The 24,852-nt window shown below is 39.0% G+C and overlaps 1 protein-coding gene across 3 annotated transcripts in view; it reads left to right on the top strand.

Moving 5' to 3' along the window:
• The window catches only part of LOC122808893 (renin binding protein), a 1,087,318-nt gene that overhangs the window by 848,319 nt on the left and 214,147 nt on the right, over window positions 1-24,852 (top strand). For all 3 annotated transcript variants that reach the window (XM_044080005.1, XM_044080006.1, XM_044080004.1), the window contains one exon: window positions 14,162-14,334. In XM_044080005.1, the coding sequence (XP_043935940.1) occupies window positions 14,162-14,334 (173 nt within the window). The remainder of the gene's footprint in view (window positions 1-14,161; window positions 14,335-24,852) is intronic.

Consider the following 24,852-nt stretch of genomic DNA (forward strand, 5'->3'; position numbering starts at 1 on the left):
CTGTTTCTGAACCTATGTATTCTCTAGATTTTTGATTTCATAGCTATAAAAATCAAACCTGGATTTTAGCTTTCTTGAGATTACCATTACTGATAAAAGAAGAGTTATTGGTCTCATGCAGAAGTCATGTAATTGAACAAGAACCAGGACCATATTTTTTTCTATAGTTTTTCAATTCATTTTTTTTTCTCTCATGTCAATGCATGAACAGCTATATCTACCTTATTAGATAAAGCTTGAAAAAATATACTATTTACTTAAATTAAATTTCTATTCATGTGCTTTTGCAAATTGTACACAAATGAAAAAAATCCATTATCAGAAAGTAGCATTTTAGGATCATGATGCATGGTAAAATTTGTCACATCTTTCAACGGTTGCATCGGAAGCAAAATATTTCATGGCATTTACATCAAAGAAATAGCCCAGTATAGTCTATGTGCAGTCAATAGCATGATGTGTTTGCTAATTATTTATTATCTGTATATTTTCATCAATGATCATTAGAAGAGCAGAACACTCAATCTTGGAAATCATGAATGAATGAGTGATGGTTCATGAGGTCCCTTTATCTGGTGGCCCCTCTTGTCAAATGTTGCTAGAGATAGCAAATCCTAGACAATGGAGAACACTGCCCCCCCCACCTCCAAACCCTGCCAAATGAGAGACTGTTCCAGTACAAAAAAGTGGAATCATTATTATGTACAAGCATTTTATTACCTCAGGTGCATGGTGGCTAGAGAGAACAAATGGTGGTGGGTAGAGATACTCAGGCTTGAACCCTGTACCTTGGATGCAGGTGGCAAGGACCTGAATTCCATATCCACCACCATTTGTAAAAAAAATTTGCAGATTTTTGCCTCCTATTTGTTCTGTTCCTCATAAAATCTGTGGTTTCTGTATCTACATTTTTCCTTGGCTTGCAAAGTATCTAGTGCAGTGGTGCACTGGTAGCATTGCTGCCTGACAGCTACAGGTTCTCTGGTTTGATTCTTAGCTGGGGTGCCTTCTGTGTGGAGTCTGCACGTCCTCCCATCTTACAAAGATGTGTCTGGAGTTTCTCCCTGCTGTGCTGAAATTTGTCTTTTATTCCAAGTCAGACTAGTTTCCTGGTTAAATGTTTAAAAATAACAGGCATTTGAATTTCAGACTTCATATTCTTCAGAAAGTACATGGTAACACAAAACTGTTTATTCTAGCAGATGTCTAAGTTTATAACATGGATATTTGAAATTTGTCCCCATTTTTGGGACTGTATTCCCCCATTATTGGCTTTGTCCAGGTATTTTGTGCTAAGGTTGAGAGCTATATATGGTGAGAACTGAATTCTTTGAATGTTTGGGGGCTGTGTTCCCCCCCATTATTGGCTTTGTCCACATGTTTTTGCTAAGAGGTTGAGAGCTCTGGTGAGAACTGAATATGTTTGGGGGCTGTATTCCCCCATTATTGGCGTTGTTCAGGTGTTTTGTGCCAAGAGGTTGACTGCTATGGTGAGAACTGAATTCACTAAATGGTAGCCATTTAAGTTTGTCTTCCTCTCTTTCACAAAACAGCTGATTTGGCATAGTGGTATGTTTCTCTGACTTGCACAGGGTCCCCGGGTTAAAGATGTGGCAGTGAAATGGATGGTGGTAACACAGCACTTTATTCTAGAAACTTTCCAACATTGTACAAGCAATGTTTAAAATGTGCCCCTGGTTTTTGGGCTTTTGTCCCCCCCCCCCAATAAATTTCAGCTTTTTCAAGATTTCTTGTGCTGCAAAATTCGGAGATACAACTGTGTGTCGAGTAGATTTTACAAGGAGCTGAGAGCTGCTGGGGAACAAAACTTTAGTGCTGCTTATGCTGAGGCTGCTCGCTTTGTTAATAGCACAACAGGTAGTGTACTTGCTTTTGATGCAGAAGGTTGTAGGTTCTACTCCCACAGAAGATAGATGCATTGCTGATACTGTACTGTGTTATAAAGTGGGTGGATGCTGCAGTCATGTTTTGACAAAGATACCTAGAGTAGTAACTATGAAGCTGTTATCAGTTTGCCATACAGTCCGTATTGCGATATTACTAGCTTATTTCTTTAATGCATGCAACATAGGCAATTTATTCCTCAAGGGCAACAGGCACTTTATATGTCATTGTTTATTCATCTACAAATAAAGTTGTTTGCTAGCAGCAACCTCTTCATTGTTACAGATTTCTTTAATGTGGAATTATTTAGATGACTTTTACACTTCAGAGATTGTGCATATTTACTGATACTGGTGCAGTGTAGAAGGTTGAGTAGACTTTTATGATGGAAATGTTCTGAATTGAGTAGTTTTGTCATTGGTGCATGCATTTTGTTTCATTGTTTACTAATGTTCAAAATAATAAATTTAAAATGCCCTCTAACAACTGTACTGTATTGTACAAGGAATACAATTTAATACAATCGGGAAGGTGTATGTTTCGTGTTCAAGGGGCCTATGATTTGAAAATAGCCCAAAGTTAATCTTTATCTGCCACTGGCAAAATGTATTTTCTTTGAATGTGGGTTTCAATGCTGTTTCAATGCATGTGAGTTTCAAGGGCAGAGAAGTGTTAATGCTAAGTCTGTTTTCATTGTGAGACTGCATTGCTTTGTTTAGCAGATATCTATTGGAATTTGTGCTGTAAAAATACAAAATAAAACTTTCAAATGAAATCTAAATCATCGCAGAAGTAAAGCAGTATGCACATTACAGTGTTTATGGTAAATGGGGCAAAATAACCAAGAAATGGGACACTGGAATGGTTGCAGGGGGGAGGCTCCAATCGACCATGATTTTGAGAGGGGAAGGGCAGCAAACTCAGACAGCCCCAGTTGAACTATACCTCTCAGCTGTCCATATTTTTGCAGAATGAATAGATATTTGCTTCTTATTTTTGGTTTGTTCCTCATAAAATGTGTGGTTTTCTGGCAAATCATTTAGGAATGAAGTTACTTAAATGACAGACATTGAGTTTTACGTCATAACCTTCAGAAAAATGCATGCTAAAGCAAGACCTGTTGTTCTATCAACTGTCTTAAGTTTATACAAGAGCAATTTTTAATGGTGTTTGTATTTTCCCCCAATATATTTGGCCTTGTCCAGATTTCCTGCATTAACAGGTTGAGAGGTACATGCAAATAAAATTGCATTATAGAATTGGGCATATCCAAACCTCTCAACTGTCCCCGATTTTGGCTCAAAATGTTGCTCTTCCCCTAATAATCCCTCTGCAAAATAGCAATTTTGGAAGAAAACATGGAGTGTTTACAATTAATAAATAACTGTAATAATCAGTTATAGATTACTTTTATTTCATAAATGCATGTAGATTCTTTTATTTTGTCAGCTGCTCAAGTTAGCAGTATTAATATTAAAAGTGTCCCTTCTTTGACAGGTTCCCAGCTGTATTGTGTGGCTATTTTATATTTTTGCATCACATTTTTGGTCCATTTTTCATAAAATTGTGTTTGAAGTTAGAAAATTAATGAAAGACATTTGAGTTTCAGATTTCGTACCTTTCAGAAAATTCATACTAATACAAGACCTACTATTCTATTATCTTTTTAAGTTTATAAGAGCAATATTTAAAAATTGTCCTTATTTTTGGGCCTTTGTCCCACTTCTATGTATGGCTTTGTCCAGATTTCTTGCTCTGAGGTTGAGAGGTATGACAAATGTGTCAGGGCCATTGCAGTCAGCCAGAGATATTTCAAATTGTGACAAGCTTGTTGCACCCCACTCCCCCATGTAGTGACTCTGAATGTGTGCAAGCAAGGCAAGGAGCAGTTATGCAGTGTAAATGTGCAGACTATTTTCCCCCCCATCCAAGATAAACACAAGTACTACTGTGGCTTTTCATCTGTCATTGATTTTGCAGAATGTTCTGGTTTCTGTCATTTTTATACTGTTGACATATGCTGCTTATTATTCAGAAAGTGCCTTTTGCTCTCTGTCTAAGGTAAGCTTGTCTGATATTGTAAGATGCAAGTAAGCTTTAATAAGCAGTATTGCCAACATTGAAAGCCTTTCTGTTGTTGCCATGCAGAGAATACTTGCATAACTAGATAATGTATAAGCCTTGGGTATTGAAATGCATATGACAGTATTTGTAATAAAGGCCAGGATTAGATTATGTTAAGCTCATTACAGGCTTTACCTGCAAACTAACCAGAATGCCAATCTATCATGCGTGGTCCATATCCTGTGCAGTAATCCTTTAAGCAATATATGTTGAGCTTGTTTCTTGTTTTGCTTTTCATTTTTAGATAGTTGTCAGGCAGCAGGTCTTTTTTGGATAAGAAACATTTTTACAAATGAGGGTATCACAGAGATTGCTACTTTCAGCATGTTACTTGGTACTTTAATAAACCTGAATATAAATTATAATTGGAACTGGAGTGCAAGGAGAAGTGATTTGAGTTAAGTGCTGCTTGGTTTTCTTGTACTTGATTTTGACTGGCATTCTAGTAATGTATTTAAAAAGTAATTTATTTTTTCATGCCTCACATCCTTTTTGTTTCCATCTAGATATTAAGTAAGCTGCCATGCAGCCAATGGATTGAAATCTTTTTTTTTTTTTCTTCTGCACTTCATTTTGTCTTGATTGGACTCCCATAATGATGGTTTGGCACCTAGGGCAGTGTATTTAATTAAAGTTTTTGTAGTTTTGAGTATAGCTCCTCCCCTTTCTAGTTGGTCACACCCATTCCCATTGACCCCACCCAATCAGCTGTCTCCTGCAGCCCCCTTTGATTTGAAGTCACCAGCCGCCACTGACATTGGCTGGCCTTGTAGATCAGTGTCACATCAAAAGGACTTCACCAGATTATTATTTTACAAACCAGAACTGCAGATAATCTTTCCAAGGGCCAACTACAGAAGCAAAGATGCTCAAGCTAGGCTGGCATTTTTTTGACATCCAATCAAAAAAGAAAACTGTACCATAGCACCTAAAGATCATACTTGGCAAAGAGTAAAGGTCATTAACAAACAATGGAACTTAATACACTTGGATCACAACTGGACTAACACCATAATTACCTTGTCACTGTGTGATTGGAGTGAATCATCAAATTCATCCAGCGTTCATTCCAGTAAGTGGGCAGTTACATCTGCATTATTACATGTGGGTAGAATTTTCCTATACTTAAACTGTATAAATTGGGTGTTCAAGTACCACATCTTGATCTTCTGGTAAGAGGTGACCCCCTGCTGCTTTTGCAGTTGTCTGTGCATTAAACTTGCTTTCTTTTGCTGTTGCTATCTGTGCATTAAACCTGACTTTAAAAAGAAATAGCTTTTTAACAAGTTGCTAGAAGCTTCAGTTAAAATTCTGTGTGTTTGTATTTATACAGTCTAATGTTTCAGTTACCTATCTGTAAATAAAAAGTTAATCTTTATATTATACCATGTTGTTACCAGTCTAAGCAGTGTCTTATGCAATTAATTATCAGATTTCTGTCAGCATACAAACCATGTGCAGTGTCTAGTGGTTACTTAATATGTTATAAGCAAGGGGTTATAGGTATTAACATATGGTCAGTTTAGTGCCTCCCACCAAATTATACCACCGACTGCCTTGGTTAAGGAGTACTGGGAGTAAATGCCACAAAATCTAGATGTGATATAATATTCCTTAATCCTATTCACAACTGGCTGCAACATAGATTCTGTCCACATCTTGTTCCCCTTTTTTATTGGTGTATGCTTCTCTTCTGTTTCTTGTAATAGATTCCTCCTAGGATTAATGCTTCAAACCTGAGCCATTTCCTTCTTTCACAACTGATTTTTACTTCCCCCTCTGGTTCCTTTGCAATACTTCCAATAGATTTTTCCTTTGTATTATCAGAGTGCTTATGTTCTTTCATAATCTTTTAGTATAGTAATTTACTGCTTAACTAAGCCCATCTGTTCTAATCACGTGTCCATAATTTCTTGATCTTCCTTAACTCATCCGTTTGTTTTCTTTCTCTATGTTTTACATTTGAGCCTTTGCTGCATTGTTGACCCACATTTTATCTGTGGACCATTTAACAATGTCAGTTGTGTCTATTTCTTGCTGTATATCTGTACAATATTATGCTTTCTTGGATATTATGCAAACTTGTTAACGTATTACAGGACATTTTTTTGTATTTTAAGTGTCAAATTGTTAAAGAATATGAAGAGTGTGGGGCCAGGTTGTAACATCCAACCCTGATGATGCCTTTCTAATATATATTTTTTCTTATAGGGAGAGAAATTTTGCTTCCAGGGATGAGATTTAACTCATTCTGGTTAAAGCAGTTGTCAAACCAGCTGTCATTTTTGTCATTTGATTCAGATGACTGAAATTTCCAAGAAAAGAGCTCCTGGTAAACTGGCTTATCTCCTCTCCTGTATCTTGTAATAGAATCTCCTAGGATTAACTCTTCAGACCATACAGTGTAGCCTTAGGATGGTTACATTTGCATTACAGAGGCAGGTTATGGCCAACCTGAATTTGAGCACAGATAACAGGAGCTTAGCCTTTTGGATTGCAGGACTACCAGCTAAATTCATGTCAACAAGATTACGTTAAATATAAGAGTCCCAGTATTGATCTGTTCAATATACCCTGTGACATGCTAGCCCAATCTGACTGAAATCCTAATTCTACTGCACCATATCCATCTACTAGCCAGAAGTCTGTCCAAGAAATCAAACGACCTCTAAGACCCAAGATGAAATGGTTATTGATTAGCATATGTGGATCTCTGGAGTCCAAAGAATGTGAGAAATGCATGTATGACATATTGAAGTGCCTGAGCTGTCAAGAGTCAGAGCTGACACTAATGTTGACTATGACAAGCAAGTTAGCATTTTATAACAACATATTTACACTATATGCATGTTGTAACATACCCAAGACACCATTACTTAACAATTCTTCCTGCAGCTTTGTCTAATATAAATTTTCCCATTATTTTCCCTACACTGAACAGCAAAGTAATAGAAATCTAATTTGAAGTTGCAAGTGTCTTTATAGATTGTGTTCTTTTCCAGTTATCCAGAACATGGACCTCCTTAAGGGAGTGTCAAAGGCTTTCTGCTAAGACATGTGTCAGAGTACATAAGTCGTTTATACAGTGAAGATAGAAAGTATGTTAACAGGTACCATTCAAAGCAGACCAGTACACTCTAGGGTAGTGATGGGGCAGTGCAACTAGCAATCCATCTTGACAATGGGCAACCAATTTCTTCATTCATTTTGTTATCAGTACTTCAGAAATACAAACTTGGGAAAAAGACTGAAAGGGCATCTCCCATTAGTAAGGTATCATTTGCAAGTCTAAATGATTAAATCTGGTCAGAATCAGAAGAATCTTAATGCTGGGTGATTTCATTTAATTGTGTTGATGGAATAGATTTGACGGTTTTCAGGAATTTCCATGTGTATATATGCTAACTAGGAGAAACTTGGCCAGGTTACTGCAGAAACTCCTCTAGCTATGCTGGAAATTAAGTGTGACTGTATGCAGTTGTAAGATAACGCTGCTTAGGTGAACACTCAGTTCTCCATAACTGAAGGCTGAAGAGAAATATGAGGAAAGAATAAATATAAGAGTACTGTAAAAGCCAGGGTCTGTTTTTAAGGTAGTGGTACTTGGGTACCTTGGGTTACATAATATAGGTCCTGCCTGTCTTTTGTTTGTGCCTTATCAGCCATCATACGGCCCACACCCACACACACTAAGATGCATTTGTAGGGCTCTGTTATGTGCTTTTGTGTGTATTTGTTGTTACCACTGCTGTCAAACTCGCTGTTCTAGCTGCTTAGGGAAAGCACCACCGTGTGTAGCTTTCTAGGGTCATAGATTGTGTAGCTCTTCAACAAGATCCATAAAATTTAATCTATCAGTCTTAATGTATTCATGCCTGTAACATCCATGTAATTTTATTCTCTAATGTATTTTATCATTAGATCTATTTTATTTTTAAATGTTGTGGTTTTACATTATCTTAATCTGTAAGTTGCTTGAGTTCACAATAATAGACTTGAAAGAGCATGAAAATATGCAAACATATTGCCTATCTGGAATGAATAGAAGGCTAATTCATATAATCAGCATGTGAGTTTTGTGACTGTTGCCAAAGAAGTGGAGATCTCATTCTTTTAGATTCCAAGAAGGGTATAAGCACAAAAAATACAGAAATACTGATGCATTAGATTGTCGTGGGGGTAGTGACCTTGGAAGTGACAAGAGGGTAAGCAGTTCAAAGAACACTAATAATGAAGATCCTGAAAAACAGAAATATGGTGAATGGACCTAAAATGATGGCTAAAAGATGCAAGGTAAATGTGAAAAGATGAAAAATGGGAGCATGTAGGTGAGATGTTTATTATAAGTTGGGACATGCTAAAACAAAAACATAACACTTCTGTCAATACAATTAAATAGGGAAAGCAACATTAACCTGGCTCTGTAAGAAAATGCAGACTTAGATCACACAAGGCAGAAAACTGTGAAATAAAATCCGTGAAATCATCCTTTGACTCTGGTAGCAAAGCCTCCCCCCTTTATCACCCATGGGGGTGCACTGTGACACTCCTTACTTATTTATAACTTACTACAAGGACACACAATCAGAAAACTGATGCATTAAAAAGTGGGTTTCATTATCCCCAGACATCAGCTCTCAGACGCACCACATCTAGACATGGGAGAACATGGTTAACCAACCACTTTGCTTTGCAAAGGATGGTCTGCACCTGTCTCCGCTAGGCTTCTGAACATTGGCTAAAACTTTATCCAACCCCCCTTATTGCCTTTTTTAGGTAATGTCAAATTGAAAAACCTGCCAATATAGCAAATAAAACCCACAGATACCTAAGTGTTACTGCTCAATGCTAAGAGCCTAAATAAGAAACTCCACATCCTACAAGCTCTCCTCACTCTGGAGAATATAGACATTTATGCTGATCCTGAGACATATTAAGTACTCCAGCAGTGCAAAGCTTCAGTGCCTTCTGGAAATGTAGGCCAGCTGCTGCATTAATGGGGACAAAAGGTGGAGGAGTCTCCATCTATATTGGCAACAAGCATAACTCTAGATTGGTAAACAGGATGATGCTGTAGAATTTATCCATGTGAAAACCATCATTGACAGTCTGTTCCATATCCTAGCTAGCTATAGGTCACCCTCTGTGTCCCAAGAATCCCATAACTGGTACCTAGGCCTACTGGAGAACGCTTGCCATTAAACCAAATTCCCTATTCAGGGGAGTCTTTAACTGATCTAATATAGTCTTGGAATACTACACTGCCTCATACTCACCGACACAGCAATTCCTGGACTTTACTAACGCAAATACTCTTGACCAGGTAGTATGAATACCCACTGGAGGTTCACACATACTGGACCCGGTACTCGCCAGTGTGGAAGTGTGCTGTGGTGCACCTCTGTCAGCATCACCCCCTCCCCCATGCCATGTCTTCACTGGTGAGGTCAGACCACAAAGCTGTCTCCTTCAAAATAAAAATCAACTATGTAACCCCAGCAAATCCTGTAACAGTTAGGAACAATTCCAAAGCAAACCACATCCTGTTTAAGTGATAGTTTGTCAAAATGCAATACCCTTCCCAACCCTGCGTTTACAGCAACATGTGGGAAGTTGTTCACAGGGACCCAGTGCAACCATGTTAATGGCTTTGTAGAGGCTGCTGTACCTACTAGAAGTAAGCCCAAAACAAACTCTGAAAACAAACCACACTGATGGAATCCTAACCTTAATTAGGTATATAGCAAAAGGAAAAAAATTGTGGCTAATATCAGGAAGAGCAACTCCCATAATGATAGGAGCTCTCTAAGCTAAACATGAAAGTCAGGCAGCAAGATCAGATGTGAATTACATTGGTGATTTGAAACAACAATCTAGCATTATGCATCATCGTTGCCACTGATGGCCAAGGGTACAGGTGAAACCAGAGTCCTTAGCAGATTTCAAGACAGCAGAAGACTGGATGCTTCCAAAGTGCTTAACTAAATGATCTACATCAAGGAAGATTTGACTTCCAGGATTCCTACAAGTGACTATGGACAATGTCAAGGAAATGAACATTATGGAATGGGTATTTGTGAAAGTAACTTGATATGATGTCTAACAGATTTGTCACTAGTGTACCTAAGGAAGAGGCAGATTATTCAAAAGACCTCAACCTTAACAGAAGACTTCATTTGGAATTTATTTTATTTACTTGCTTTTGTTCACCATGAAAATCTGACCACGCCTTTTCTAGAGGTCTGGGGAGAAAAGCTCCATAGTATTGATAAACAAGAATACTGTTCTATATAGCTTTGTCAAGCTGACACAATTTGCAGTCAGTAGCTTTTGTTGAGATACAGTTAGTGTGTACAAACTTGATGTAAAACTTCACAAATACCATGTTTTGTCCTGCTCCGTGTTAGATCAGATATTTAAATATACAAAAATGCAATATTCCCTTTGCATAAGTCTAGAAATGTAACCATATTAGGCTCTCACAGCTTGCATACGTTTCAGTAAACATCAGTGAAAATAACCTTCGGTCAAAAATACTGATAACAGAATCTACAGTACGAACAAACAGATCTTACAAGGCTTGGAAACCAAGGCTAAAGAGGTATGTAGAACATTACAGGGTTTTGGTATTATTAGGAAATACTTCAGACACGGTCATTTGAGTCAGTTGCTTATTTGGACTGGTATGCAGAAAGTCTTTACAGTACAGACACTCAAGCCTGTATTCCAGGAGCCAGGTCAAATGTCCAGCATTCCAGAATATTAATATTATTATTCAGGAGGAAAAGCAGCAATTAACAGCTCTAAGTGTGACACTCGCGTTTTGAATTTTGAAACTGCTGCAAAGGAAAATGTGTCTACCTGCACAGTCAGAAAGTCTATGGCTAAGCATGTTTAATATTTGAAAGTTAGAAATTTTAGCTAATCGAAGTGGGATTCCAGGATATAACTTGCACTCTGTTAACACTTTGGTTAACCATTTTGTTAAAATATTTGAATATATTTAAAAACTGTTCCCTCACTAAGACTGGGTTGGATTCTAAATGGCAAGTCTTAGAAACGAATTGGTCACTTCTCTGCAATATTCAAGTAGAGTAAAACCAACTCCCCAATTACATACCTTGTTTTTTATCCTGGCAGATGCTCATTCAAAAAGAGTGCAACCAGCTCCACCAACTACATGCCATGACTTTCATCCAGTCAGGGGTTTGCGTAATGGACCCACCCACTGTTTTAGTGGCTATAAAAACTCATGCTGTAGTACTCGTGTCACAAAAAGCCATTTTCATGGCTACTGCACTTATCCATCTTTGTGTAAAGCTTTTTTTTATAAAGAACCAAGTGTGTCTTCTTCTTAAGAAAAGAGGGGATGATTTAATTAAAGGTAAACCAGGTAATTTAATTTGGAGTACTACAGACAAACATTTAGGAGTAAGACGCTTCTGGCCAGTCATATTTAGTGATTCCTAGAAGCTTGCAGTTTGTCCTGACTCTTAACCCTTAAGGGACAGGTGGAATCCTATTAATCTGCTCATTCACCACGTGTGATAATTCTCGACTTTGGCTTTCCTCTTTGGATTACTGGAAGACTCCGTATCTGGGGCTTACAGATTTGGAACCTAAGTGGGAAGTACTCTGCAGCCCAGCTACTCGTTGGGGTATCCAGACCCCAACATGTTATACTTCTTTGTGGGATGCACTAGCTTCTTATTAGGTATTGTGTTATCTATAGTATTCTGTATCTGGTGTATGTAGCCCCTCTACCCACCTTCACAATTTAGGGCCCGATATGAGTTGCCTGTTCCATACAGTCAGTCTCATAGGGACTGCTGGTAATTTCAGGGGCTTGTTTGAAGTATTGTTGTATATGGGCTTTACCACCCAGGGATTTTGCCTGTGGAATTTACCAACTGATTTGGCTGAGTGATTCTGCAACTTTGTGTGACCTTTAAACCATTCAAGTCCTGTTTGCAGCTAATGTTTACAGTCACTGTTTTGTTGCATAATGATTTGTTGATTCATTTATGTTTATGCCTTTTATTATTTATATTTGCATTCTGATTGTTTAAAATGCAGTACTTTGGTTCTAGCACTTTAATAAACATGAAGTTGATAACTTAGCTGTGCTGTGAGTACTAACCTATTTATTAGCTACTCCTGAGTGGGCACTTTGAAGGCAGTTGGAAAAAATGGCGAACATTTAATGGTCCATTTATCTCCTTCTTTAAGAACAATCTAAGAAAATAGTGTTGTATACAATTTCAAAACCTGATTTCAAACCTTGAATACAAGTAAAAGGTATTACAGTTTTAGTCTGAATTATTTTTAGCATATATTTATTACTGACTGAGCAATCAGTTTAGTTGCTTTACACGTACATGAGCTATGTTATGGCAGTAGATGCAGATGATTAAGGCCATTACCTATTTATAGAACTGCTTCCTATAGTCTAAGGTTTGATTCCCCTACCCTCCATTCACCTACTGTGTGACTTTGTACAAGTCACTTAACCAGATAATGCTCTCGGCTCAAGTCTAAAAAAGTTCTACATGAATCAATGCAAACCTGGTTAATAAATACAAATAATTAAATAGTCAACACAAATATGAATCAGTCAACAAAAATGTTTATGATGACCTAAAATACTGAAATGGCCACTCAGTGAATCCTAGAGTCTGAAGGAAACACCATGGTAATATGAAACCACATGCAGCAAGGACTCTTATCTCATTTTCACCGCCTCTTTACTACTTCTTTTTCTTTTGGCTGTTCCCATTAGAGGTCGCCACAGCAGATCATCTGCTTCCATTTCTTCCTGTCCTTTGCATCTTGCTCTGTCACACCAACCACCTGCATGTTCTCTCTCACCACAAACTCCGATATCACACCTAGGTCACATAAGACCATCATTTGCATTCGGTAACTTGCAACAATGGATCATTTTGCAGTGGCTTACAGATGCTGGTTTATGAATCTTACACAGGATGAGTAACCAGAAAAAGTCTGTATGGTAATTTGCATATTTATACTTCATAGATCCCTAGTTCTATGCCCCACAGTTTTTTATTTATTTATTTTTTTATCATTGTCCTTTTCAAAAGGTCCTACTGTATTTTGGATTCCCAAGCCCTGAATTTTAGGCTTTCACAGCCTTGTTAAAGTACAGCATCTTAACCATTCAACTGACCTCATCATTGGTATATCAATACTTCTGTAATAACAGCTCATGCCTGTACTATGTCTCAACATCTATCATTTCCTCCCTGAAATATATTCTAACTGTCTTTCCCAAGTATGAGATTGTCATTTATGGTATCGGAGTAGACAACACACAATCAAATTGCTAAATAACCTATAAAAACACAAAATAAGAGCCACAACATGCTGTAAATCAAATATTCTTTACCGGTGCTTCTGGTACCTCAGCTAAAAGTCTTCAAGGAATAATTTTCACACCATTAACAGTTTATTTAAATACCAGTGCTCATAAATTAACATCTAATCATACAATTACCAATTCTCAATTGTTTTATTGACCACACTTATCAAAGACATTATTAAATATATACATATGTAAATATTTTACTTTATTTCACTATTAAATATTCAGGTTTACCTCTAAATTCTTTCCTCTTGGTTGTAAAGTTGTGTAATTAAGAATGAATTTGCTTTCCATCTCATGTAACATGTGACTGTAAAAACCCCTTCTATATGAATATGGTCTAGCCAGAATGTTAAAGAACAAAAAACTCTCACCTGATTTATGATGAGCTCTGTGAAAGTGTTCTATGGAACTGTACATTTGCTTATTTCCTTTGGTTTGTGCTACTGTTTAGAATAATGATTTATTGAATGATAGTATTTCTACTTAACATAGTATTGAATGATGAATACGCACGTCTCACGGGATGATCTTTCCCAAAGTTGTATATATTATGTCATATGGTGCATTTCAAGCTTCAGAACATTGCATTTTGATTTGTACAGGACAGTTACCTTACATAATTTGCCTAAGTGTGTATAACTGATAAAGCATTTCAAATTTCACTCACTGTTATTGATACTTTCATGCCTCTCATGTGTTGCAGTTCAGCTGTTTGACTTTATTTTTCTTCATTTCTTTATTCATCAGGTGGGGAATTCCTACTCCAGAATGCCAAAGTTTCCCCATCCTCCAAAAAATGTGCATTTGTCCTGACACGGAATGGACAGGCAGTGAAAGTCCAGCGCACAATCTTCAGCGAGTGCTTCTACACTATGGCAATGGATGAGTTATGGAGAGTCACAGGAGACCCACAATACCAGGTACATCCCTCCTCTAGTTTTGAGGAGCGATAGAATTTCAATGATGGACACCTTCAGCTGGGTTGTGTAGCCCTGCTCTTTATTAAAGCCATGGGATAATGTTTAGTAGCACAAGTATGTTCCTTGTCCTACTTTTCTAGGCTACAATGATACTCCGAGCTGGGACACGCTGCCACTGCTAGTATATCCACAATAGCAGGGAGATGTCATACTCCCTTATGTTGGTAGCCTCAGTGTTACATGGTTAGTAAGTTTATATACTGCATGACAGTGTGATGTCCACACATGATATCATCAGGGTATGCCACAATGCTGAGGGAGAGAGAATGTAGTTGAAATCCAGAACTGTTTGCATATTTGTATGCTAACTTTCCGTGCCCTGCCACAACCCCAAAGTACAAGTTTGGAAAGAATTGAAGGCTTTCTGAGCCAGTGATACATTACTGCTAAAATAAGTACCTTTTAAATCTGTTTGTGTTCACCAGTCCTACAGCCTATCCTTGTGTGAGGTGTATAACTATGAGACAAATGCCTGTGTTTAGGTGTTTCCCCTTTTATCATAATGCCAAAAGTAAACACTAGGAGCAGTATGACCTCTCTTCATACCTCTCAGCCGTCAAGGTTTTCACAGTGTCCAGATTTGTGGCTCATATTTTTTTGTCTGTTCCTCATAAAATTTGTAGTTTTCTGGCAAACTGCTGGGATGATCCGAGTATTGAAGTCACTTGTATCTTTCGGCTTTTCCCGGTTAGGGGTCACCACAGCGGAACTCTGGTCTGCTAATGATTGGCAGTAGATTTTTACGTACCGGGTTGCCAGCCCTGATGCAGAACCTTCAACGAAGGTATGCCCATTCACGCATGTCTCCACACACAAGACGCTTTAGCTGAGAATCTAACAGAACAACGTCTTACTGTGAGGCAACAATGCTACCGCAGCACCACCACCGCAGTTGAGTATTGAAGTCACTAATGATTATAAATTTGAGTTGAACTTCAAATCCTTCAGAAAATGTATGTTAAAACAAACCTGTTACTTTAGCAACTTTCTAAGTTTATAAGAGCAATATTTAAAATATGTCCCTCTTTTTAGGACTTCATTCCCCCCATTTTGCTGAGCTTTGTTCCGATTTCTTGCACTAAAGAGGTTGAGAGATGTGCCTGTCTTCATAACCAGTGTCTTGCACAAAACACCAGTAATTTTTTTAGGTCATTTCCCCATCAGTATGTAAGATGTTAACACACTGAAGAGTTGTATACTCGAAAACTTTGTGGTTTAATGTGTTATGTATTTTATTAAGTTAGAGTTGTCATATGGTGGACATCTGGCTATATTCTTTTGAAGATGTTAATGTAAGAGTTAGCCAAGTCATATTACATAGCATTAGCTTGACAGCAGAAGGAAATAGTAAGCCTATGTATGTGTGCTATAAGTGCATTTAACATTTTACATTCCCTCCATCCCTACCTTTCACTTGCCCTTTTCCCATCTGAGCCATATCCTTGTGTTTTTTTTTTTTTTTTTTTTTTTTTTTTTGAAAAAATCTTCAATGCTCTTATCAAAAGAACATATACACATAACAGTAGTATACTTGTTATAGGATTCAGCTCACATAATCAGAAATAGAAAAAAAGCATGTACTTAGCGTCTTTATCTGGGTAAATTCACAAAATTATAAATTGACCTCAATAGTAAAATAATTCCATACACAGCAGTGCAGTTATACACTTCGTACACCTTCCTTTTAAAGGTCATAGGTAGGTATTAGGCTATCTGCCCGAAGGCATTTATAAGCCTAGCTAGAATGTGTTGGCTTTCGCTGCCCCATTAGATTAGTTCCCTGTGCCTCTGTCCAGCAGAGCCACTGAAGTGATCCCCAGGGTAAACTTTGTTTCCCATCCACTCATCAAGGTTTCTCTTGAAGAGTGCTAGAAGAGGAGCTCTGCCTAATGTAGATTGGAATATTGTTCCAAAGAATGGGAAGTCTCTGGGGCAGGAAACTATCCCTCCAGCACGTCCTATTTAGTGTTGTGGTGAGGTTTAGATCCCTAGAGCGTGTGGCTCGAGGGGATAAGGTTTTCTTTAGGTGGAGGATGTACATCAATTCAGGCTTGGACATGGCCTTGTATGTCAGGCAGAGATCACCTCTGAGCAGGCGGTATGCAACCGAGTACAGCTGGAGTTTCTTCAGTTGAGTTGCATAGGGCATCTGTTTGAGGCCAGTGATCCTCTTGGTGAGGTACTACTGTGGTCTTTCCAGCTGTTGCAGGTGTCTTGTAAGGTACATCCCAAATGGAGCATTGTACTCTATGATGGGTCTAATGAGTGGAGGGGCACAATGACCTCTCTTGATCTGGATGCAAACCCTTTTGTGATTAGGTGGGCCACATAGAAGGATTTTCTAACCATTTTGGCAATGTGATTATCAAAGGAGAGATTACTATCTACTTGGGTCTCCAGATCCCTTATTACGTTTTCCATATTTAGGGGACTACCACTTATGTGGTAGTTTGTGGGTAGTTTATTTCCAAAGGGAATAGCTATGCACTTTTTGGCATTTAGCTTGAGGCTATGATTTTGACACCAGATATCAGTCTCAGTGAAACTCTTTTGGAGGATGTCTGTGTCAGCCGGTGAGTCAATTATAGCCCCTAGTTTGCAGTCGTCTGCAAACTTGGTCAGCCATAGTCGTCCAGTGTTTGTCTGTACTTCTGAGAAGTGTATGCCGAACAGGAGGGGTCCTAGGACTGAGCCCTGGGGAATGCCACTTTAACCAGTTTAGAGTCGGACCTAGCTCCCACAACTCTCACCATGTGGGTTCTGTCCATGAGCCAATTGGCAACCCATCTTGTGACATAGGGGTTTATGTTCAGGCTGGTGAGCTTATCTATAACACCAGAATGGGGAATGGTGTCAAAGGCCTTTGTGAGGTTTAGGTAGGCTGTGTGTACCACCTTTCCCTCGTCTATAGCTTTGGTAAGTGTCTCAAAGAAGTCGACCAGGTTTAGGAGGCATGATCTGCCCTTAACCAAGCCGAACTGGGTAGGGTCCAGTGTTTGGAAGTTCCCAATGTCTCTGTTAATGAGTTCCATGATGATGTGCTCCATAGTCTTGCAGACCAAGCTAGTCAGGTTTATAAGGGCGATAGTTCCCGGGGTCTGTTGTGGCTCCATCTTTGTGGAGTGGAATAACCGTTGCTGTGCACTGCTCTGTGGGGGTACGTAGCCTTTGGGGAGGCTGAGTTTGGACAGTGTGTTTAGGTGAGGGGTTAGCTCATCTTTGAGCTTGTTTAGGACACAGCCTGGACAGCATCCGGTCCCATTGATGCTGTGTTTTTGGCTTTGGAGAAGGCTATTTTAACCGGAGTGTCTGATTTTCAGGGGCTCTACATTCGTTTATGGTTATGGACCCTTTTGGGGGTGAGAGTGGGGTGAAGTTTGCACTGAACCTGTCTGCCAGGATGTTGGCAATATCTGTTGGTTCAGTGTATTTTGTGCCATTCTGCACTAACTCTGTGTAGATCTGAGCATTGCCACTTAGATTCTTGACATAGCTAAAGAATGCCTTGTGGTTATCTTTGGAGTCCTTGGCAATTTTTCTTTCGAAGCTCACCTTGGATGATTTTATGAAGGATCATAGTTTCTTGCTGATACTGATAAGGGATGTCTTCCCTTCTTGGGATTTTACTCTTTTCTGTACAAGTTTCTTCCTTCTATTGTTTAGCTTGTTTATGGCAGGGGTCCACCAGACTGGTTTCCTTTTCTTGGAGGAGTGAGTCTTGGTTTTGCTTGGGCTAGCATAATCCATGCATTCTTGTAGGTGCCCGTAGAATGCATTAGTAAAGGATTTTGCAGCTTGGACAGTGTTATCCTTTAGCATGGGGGCTTTGAAACTTTCCATCTCGGTCTTAAGTAACGTGAAGTTTGCTTTTGAAAAGTTTTTCACAGTGGTTTCCTTGTCCGGAGGTGGGGGGCGGAATGTGGATATCCAAAGTGAATTGTTTATGGTCAGCTCTAACCAGGAGGGGTTGACCTCTGGTCTGGAACACCAGTCGCCCATGTTGGTGATGACCAGGTCCAATATGGTGTCACCTCTGGTGGGAGTGTTGACCAGTTGTTCCAGGGTGTTTGAGTTTATAAATTCTAGGAAATGTTGGGCAAGGGAGTTAGTACTTGAGTAGTTCTCCCAGTTAATGTTTGGGTAATTGAAATCACCCAATATTAGGGTGTTTGGCAGGGCCTTTATGTTAGCAAGTGTTTCCAGAAATGTGGAATGGGGGTCCTGGGACATGTTGGGTGATCTGTAGCAAGCTACAGTTTGAATTGCAGTTTTGCCCGTTGTTAGTTGCAAGTGGATAATCTCTGAAGCATCATGCTGTGCCACTAACCTGGAGGTGTGGGTATGCTTGATGAATATGGATACTCCCCCGCCTTTTGTATTTCGGTCCAGGTTCTGTGGCTGAAATGTATGGTATGAGTTGTAGCCTGGTAGTGCTGGGATGCTCTCTGGAGCCTTAAACCAGGTTTCTGTTACTGCACATATATCGATTTTTGCCATACTAAGGAGTGCCTCGAGTGTGTGCATTTTGAGGTTTTGAGTAGTATTACTCTCAGATTTTTGTCACTTGTGCTATTTACGGCAGTGGGTTTGTCTTTTGAGCCTTGTCTAAAAAAGGCACTATGGGGGTGGCAAGAGCCTTGGCCAGTATTCAAAGCTTAAGGCGTGACAGGTGCAAGCCGTCTCTAGCGAAGCAGCGTGGCTTGTTGAGCATGTCATCCCAGGCAGACAGACACTGTATCCCCTTTGAATGACATCAGAAACTTAGCCAGTTGTTGAAGTTGATGATTTTTTTTCATTATACCGTGGTATCATTCTTGGTGAGGGCAGGATGCTGGTCAGGGTCATACCGGCCTGGGCTATGTGATCAGAGAGCTCTTCCATGTCTCTTTTCATGTAGTCCAGGGAGGTACTGCTCAGGTCATTCACACCAACATGGACAATGAGTCATATTTGTACTTGTTCTAGAGTGACCTGAATGCTTGTGTTATGTGGCGGATCCTAGCACCCAACAGGCAGCTAACCGTAACCTTCTCCTTATTTAGCCTAGTGATTGAGACGTCAGTGTGCCTGACAATAGAGTCGCCTATTACTAGTATGTTGGGTATGTTATTTTGCCTTGAGGGCTGTAATTGCGTGGCACACTGGTTTTGTGAAGTATGTGTTTCATGGTTTGTGTTGGGGGGGGGGTGGAGGTTGCTTGGATGTCTGCTTTGGAGGGCTCTGTTGCTTTTGCAGATTTTTGTTTAGAGCCTCCGAGTATGTTTTCATGTATTTATGTGTGTTTTTTGCCGGTGCTGGTTTAATGGGCCTATGTGAGACTGGTGGTGTGATGCCAGCATTTCCCTTCTCCTCTTGACTGTCTGATCCAGTCTTGGGTTGAGAGTGCTTAGACTCCAGTTTGGCTGTATAATTGCATCTCTCGCAAGTATTAGTGTTTTGGTTGTAGGAGGAGATGGTTGTCTGTGTACATGAGACAGTTGTAACATTGCCTCAGAATGCCCAAATTCACCAGTTCAACTGGAGAGTACACCTGAAACTGCCCTTTGGACATGCCTGGATAGGTACAGTAAACTGTTTTACTGAATGGCTGGTAAGGTCAAACAGAGTACCTTGTCCTTCTGTAGTGCTAGGATTTATAAGTGCTTGCTATGAGTTTTGAGCAAGTGCCGGGCTGAGAAATGAATGGCTTGAGTGCTTAAGTTGAAAGCTTGACTAGTTCTAAGGGAAAAATTGAAGAGGAGACTTTGTGGAGTCGGGAATAGTTTTACCCTAGCTAACCGGAGCTGCCTGGAGTGCAAAACTGGGAAATGCAGTTTTTATAGCAGGGAAATGAAAGAGAGAAATTAGCCCAAAATGGCCAATAAACTACTAATTTCTGGGCTGAAACCACTCCTCCAGGGACAGATAGGCTGCTCAAAGCTCCCCTCTCTCACAGATGAACAGAGAAACTTCCTTCTATCCAAGTAAGGTATGGGCAAACATAGATTTGTAACACAGCCCTGAATTCAGCACTAACCTGAAAAGTGGACTATACTAGCTTAGAAAGGCGGGAAACAAGTATATATATATTTTTTCAGAAAATAAAGCAGATACAATAAAAAGAAAAACCCACTAAATGCGCATAAAAAGATGCTTATTGTTATATATCTCAGTTCAGAGTTGTAGTCAATGTCCCTAGTAATAAAGTAGGAAGAAACACAAATACAGTAAAAGCAGAAGTGCATTTTTTTCTACACACATATATTTATATATATATATATATATATATATATAGATATATATAGATATATATAAAACAATAGAAAACGAACAATTTGATTTAAACAAGTTACCCAATTAACCAGAAAAAAACTCAAAACTGAGCCCTGTTCCAGCAGTCTTCAATCAGACCAGTTCTAACTGCACACTCCCGCTATTAGGGTGCAGGGGAACCTTCTCCAAAAAAGATGGCCTGTATCAGTGCTCAAGATATACAAACAAAGCTAGATTCAGCAGGCCTGAATCTGGTCCTATGCTACAGCAACAAGGCGCACCAATTTCAGAAAGAAACAATTTGAATAAGCAGGCACAGTAAGCCTGTGACCAGAAATTCCCAGCTCAGAAGGGCAGAATCCAGCCTCTCCTCCCACAAGAGTGCAGACCACAAACCTTCTAAATGTAGAATAACCGGCCTGAAGCCCAAGGGCTTAAACCAGAACCAATACACTTTTAGAATAGCAGACAAAGTTTTCAGTCAGCAATTCCCAGCTTAGAAGGATGTAAGCTACCTGTCCTGCCACAACAGTGCAGACCACAAACCTTTTTAATGTAAAACAACCTGTATGAAGCCCGAGTGCTTAATCCAAAAGACTTAGAATAACAGTTACAATTTAATCCGGCTACTACCACTCGGCAATAAGTGCAGCAGAATAAATAAAATTGAGCACTTTTAAGAAGAGGCGGTGGTGGTGCTGCGGTAGCGTTGTCGCCTCACAGTAAGACGCTCTCCGGTTCGATTCTCAGCTAAGAGCGTCTTCTGCAGGGAGACGTGCATGAATGGGCGTACCTTCGTTGAAGGTTGTGCATCAGGCCTGGCAAGCTGGTACATAAAAATCAACTGCCAATCATTAGCGGACCGGAGTTCCGCTGTGGCGACCCCTAACCGGGAAAAGTCGAAAGACATAAACTTTTTAAGAAGAGGCAAAAGCAAAATAAAGTAGGAGGAAACACAAATACAGTAAAAGCAGATGAATCTTTTTTGTTAGTAAAGTGCAAGGAGAGAGGAAGGAAGAACCTAAGTGGGTTGGCCTTCTCAAATCTTCTCTCTGTATTAAGTAGAGTGAACACTAGACTCAGAATATGATCTCACTGTATTTGGTTAAGTGAGCAAATGAGATGGACTCAAGAGGAGTAATCAAATACAGACTTATAGGAGGGTTGGGCAATTTCAGAGCCACTAACACCAAAACCAGAACAGGGCGGGTGAGCTGGGACAAACAAGAAGAAGAATAAGTACAGTTGTACAGATTACAAAGATATTAAATCAAAATGCAGACAAAAAATGAGAATAAACACTTCTCTTTTCTCAATATCACAGCTGGCAGTAAGTCAATGTCTCTGCAGCAGCTTCAGCAACAGGTATATCTGATTTCGGGTCTGATATATATAAATATCTGTATATCTGATATCGGGCCTTCCTTGCCAGATAATCTTCTTTTATTATCCTAGGAAGCAGTTTTCTCAAATTAAGCTATGCCTCTTTAACCTCAAAAAAAAAAAAAAAAAAAAGTATTTCATTCCATATCCAGTTATAAAGCTTGGATGCATCTTATTCTTAAAACACTCATAAACAAATGATCTTCCAGTTTGCCAACTCATTCTTTACCTAATACCTCGTATCCAAGTACTAAGCCGTACTTCATGGCATCATATAGATGTTTCATATTAGCTTCCCATAACCACCCAGTATGCTTTTCCCATAATTCAACTCTAGCATCTATTCATTGTGTTATTCTTCTTGTGCAGTTGTATATGTCCATTTGTAATTCTAAGGCACAGGCCACTGCTGTAGTTTGCCATTACATTAAGGTTTGAGATGAACAATTCAGCCTGTGAATAATGTATTGCTTATTTTTATTACGTCTTAGATATATGAATATATAATTAAACACATAGTGGGCAGTACTACAAGCTGTGGTATTCCTGTTGCTATATATCTTCTCATGTTACAGTTTCCAGAAGCTAATATCCCCACAGGGGTCACTGTGTTACTGCCAATGTTAATATACTGTGCATTTTTGCCATTATAAAATCGCTATACGTTGGGTTTTTTTTTAAATTATGCATTAATGATGCTTGTATCCTGCTTTCTGTTGTCCTTTATACGTGTAACATTAGAGATATTCTGAAGTACGGTAGTAATGCTTGCGTTCTGTTCATTGTAATCTTATACTTGTAACACTGTCTGTATTCTGATGTCTGTTTTATTCCTTGCATTTGCCTAATGGGCCTAGGGTGTGGCTGTAAAGGATGCTCGCATCAGTTTACGTACCCGGTTACAAATAATACACCCTTCCTAGCATCTCTTTTCAGAACCTACAATGTAATTTTAATCCATTAATTTTAGTGCTTCCATCAAAATTCCTCTAGAAGCCCTCTTATCAGTGTTGAGCTCTGGCCTATTAGCACAGGACAACATTAAGCTGAAAATGACTTCCTTCTGCCCCTAGACCATTCCCTTCAGTCTACCTCATCCTTCCCAAAGCCTCTCCAACAATCTAAACATAACTATACTATGCTACTTCTAGTTACAGCTCTCTTTTCCATTACAGCATCTAGCAGTGAACCAGAGAGAAACGTTTCCTGTTAGTCTTCAATAATTTTGGATAGACCCATTCCAAGGGAACACTGCTGAAATGCAGCATTCATACCACTCAAACTAAAAAGTACCCACAGACATAATATACCAACGTTTTTGCCTCCTCCATCTACCTGTCTATGTGAAGCTTCAGCTTCCAGTTTATTTTGTCAAGCCCGTCAGCAATACCAAAAGTGGACAAGACAAACTGCACAAAGTGTTTTTTACACCTAGTAGACCAACATCAGTTTCCCATTTCATTACTAGTGAAGTCTGTCCTTTCAACTGGATACTTGAAGCAAACGTAGCATGACTGATATAAATGGCCACTAACTGTCATCATTTTTAATCCTCAAGTGCACATGACCTTGCAGGTAAGACACCCACATGCATTGCTGTCTCCTGGTGCAAGGCAGCCCAGACTTCCTACACTACTTTAAACCTTGAGAAACATATAATTCAATATCTATACTCGACCGCTTCCAAAAAAATCCTCCTCCTCAATGTACAGACTTCAGTGGAAGACTAAATCCATCATTCAAAATACAAATTCTGTTATTACTCTTTTTGAAAAAAAAAGCTTGTTTTTAAAACTACAGCAGTTATAAATCTACCTCAGAACTATCCATTTATCATATACTGTATGAGTTTCATATATTTCACATTTAGTTCAAAAACAATTTATACAATAATACTGTGTTTAAATAGTGTACGGTGCAGTGTTCAATTTCAGTAGCATTTCCCCATACATTCACTGGCAAGTAACATCTAGGAACATCCTTCACGTAATTTTTATTTTTATTTCTTGTGTGTTCCTCTCAGATTAAGTCCCTTTTTTATTACTTATTTATTTGTCTAATCCAGTGATGGCAAACCTTTTGTGTTTGGCTTGTCAAAAGCTCCTGGCAGAAAATAATCCAGTACACTTCATATGAGCAACGAATACAAAAGCAGTGTCTTTGGTAACTCAGGTGTTGGTAATCACTGAAGTGTCACCCAAAAACATTGTGGCATGTGTCACCTTTGACACGTGTCACAGGTTCGCCATCACTGGTAATCAGTCTTAGTGCATGCCTGTAGAAATATTCAACTTTGTAAGTATTTAAAACAAAAGGGTATTCTTGTTTTCCCTCAGGAGTAAGCAACATTCAGTTTACATCATTTTACCTTATATGAGCTTTGCATATTTTATTTAAATTCTACTAAAAAAGGATGAAGTGAGAATCCTGAAACAATGGCATTTGTCTCATGTTTACTAGCAACCACCTACTGCTTACACAAACTGACAACAGTGTGTGATGAGAGATTTTGTTATGCAGTGCTAATGGAGGCAAACCTGTCACACACAAAATAACAAGCAGGTTGTCAGTACCACACAACACCACATCAAACCAAGCACTCAGACCAAACACATAAACCTACCTGTCCTTGAAGCTCTTAGTAGGTTTTTGTGGTTAGACAGGTTACTTTTAAGTGTAACCTAAGAAACGATTACCTTCAACAACCTCACAATCACACAACCATGAAACATGCATCCAAGATTCACATTGTCTGAAATGAAAACCTGCACACAATACAGTATCCTAATTCTGACAACATAGTGAGAGACATTGATATGATAC

This window comes from Protopterus annectens, chromosome 8.part0, assembly GCF_019279795.1.
Source record: "Protopterus annectens isolate FY-2018-M chromosome 8.part0, PAN1.0, whole genome shotgun sequence".
Classification (NCBI taxonomy): Eukaryota; Metazoa; Chordata; order Ceratodontiformes; family Protopteridae; genus Protopterus; species Protopterus annectens.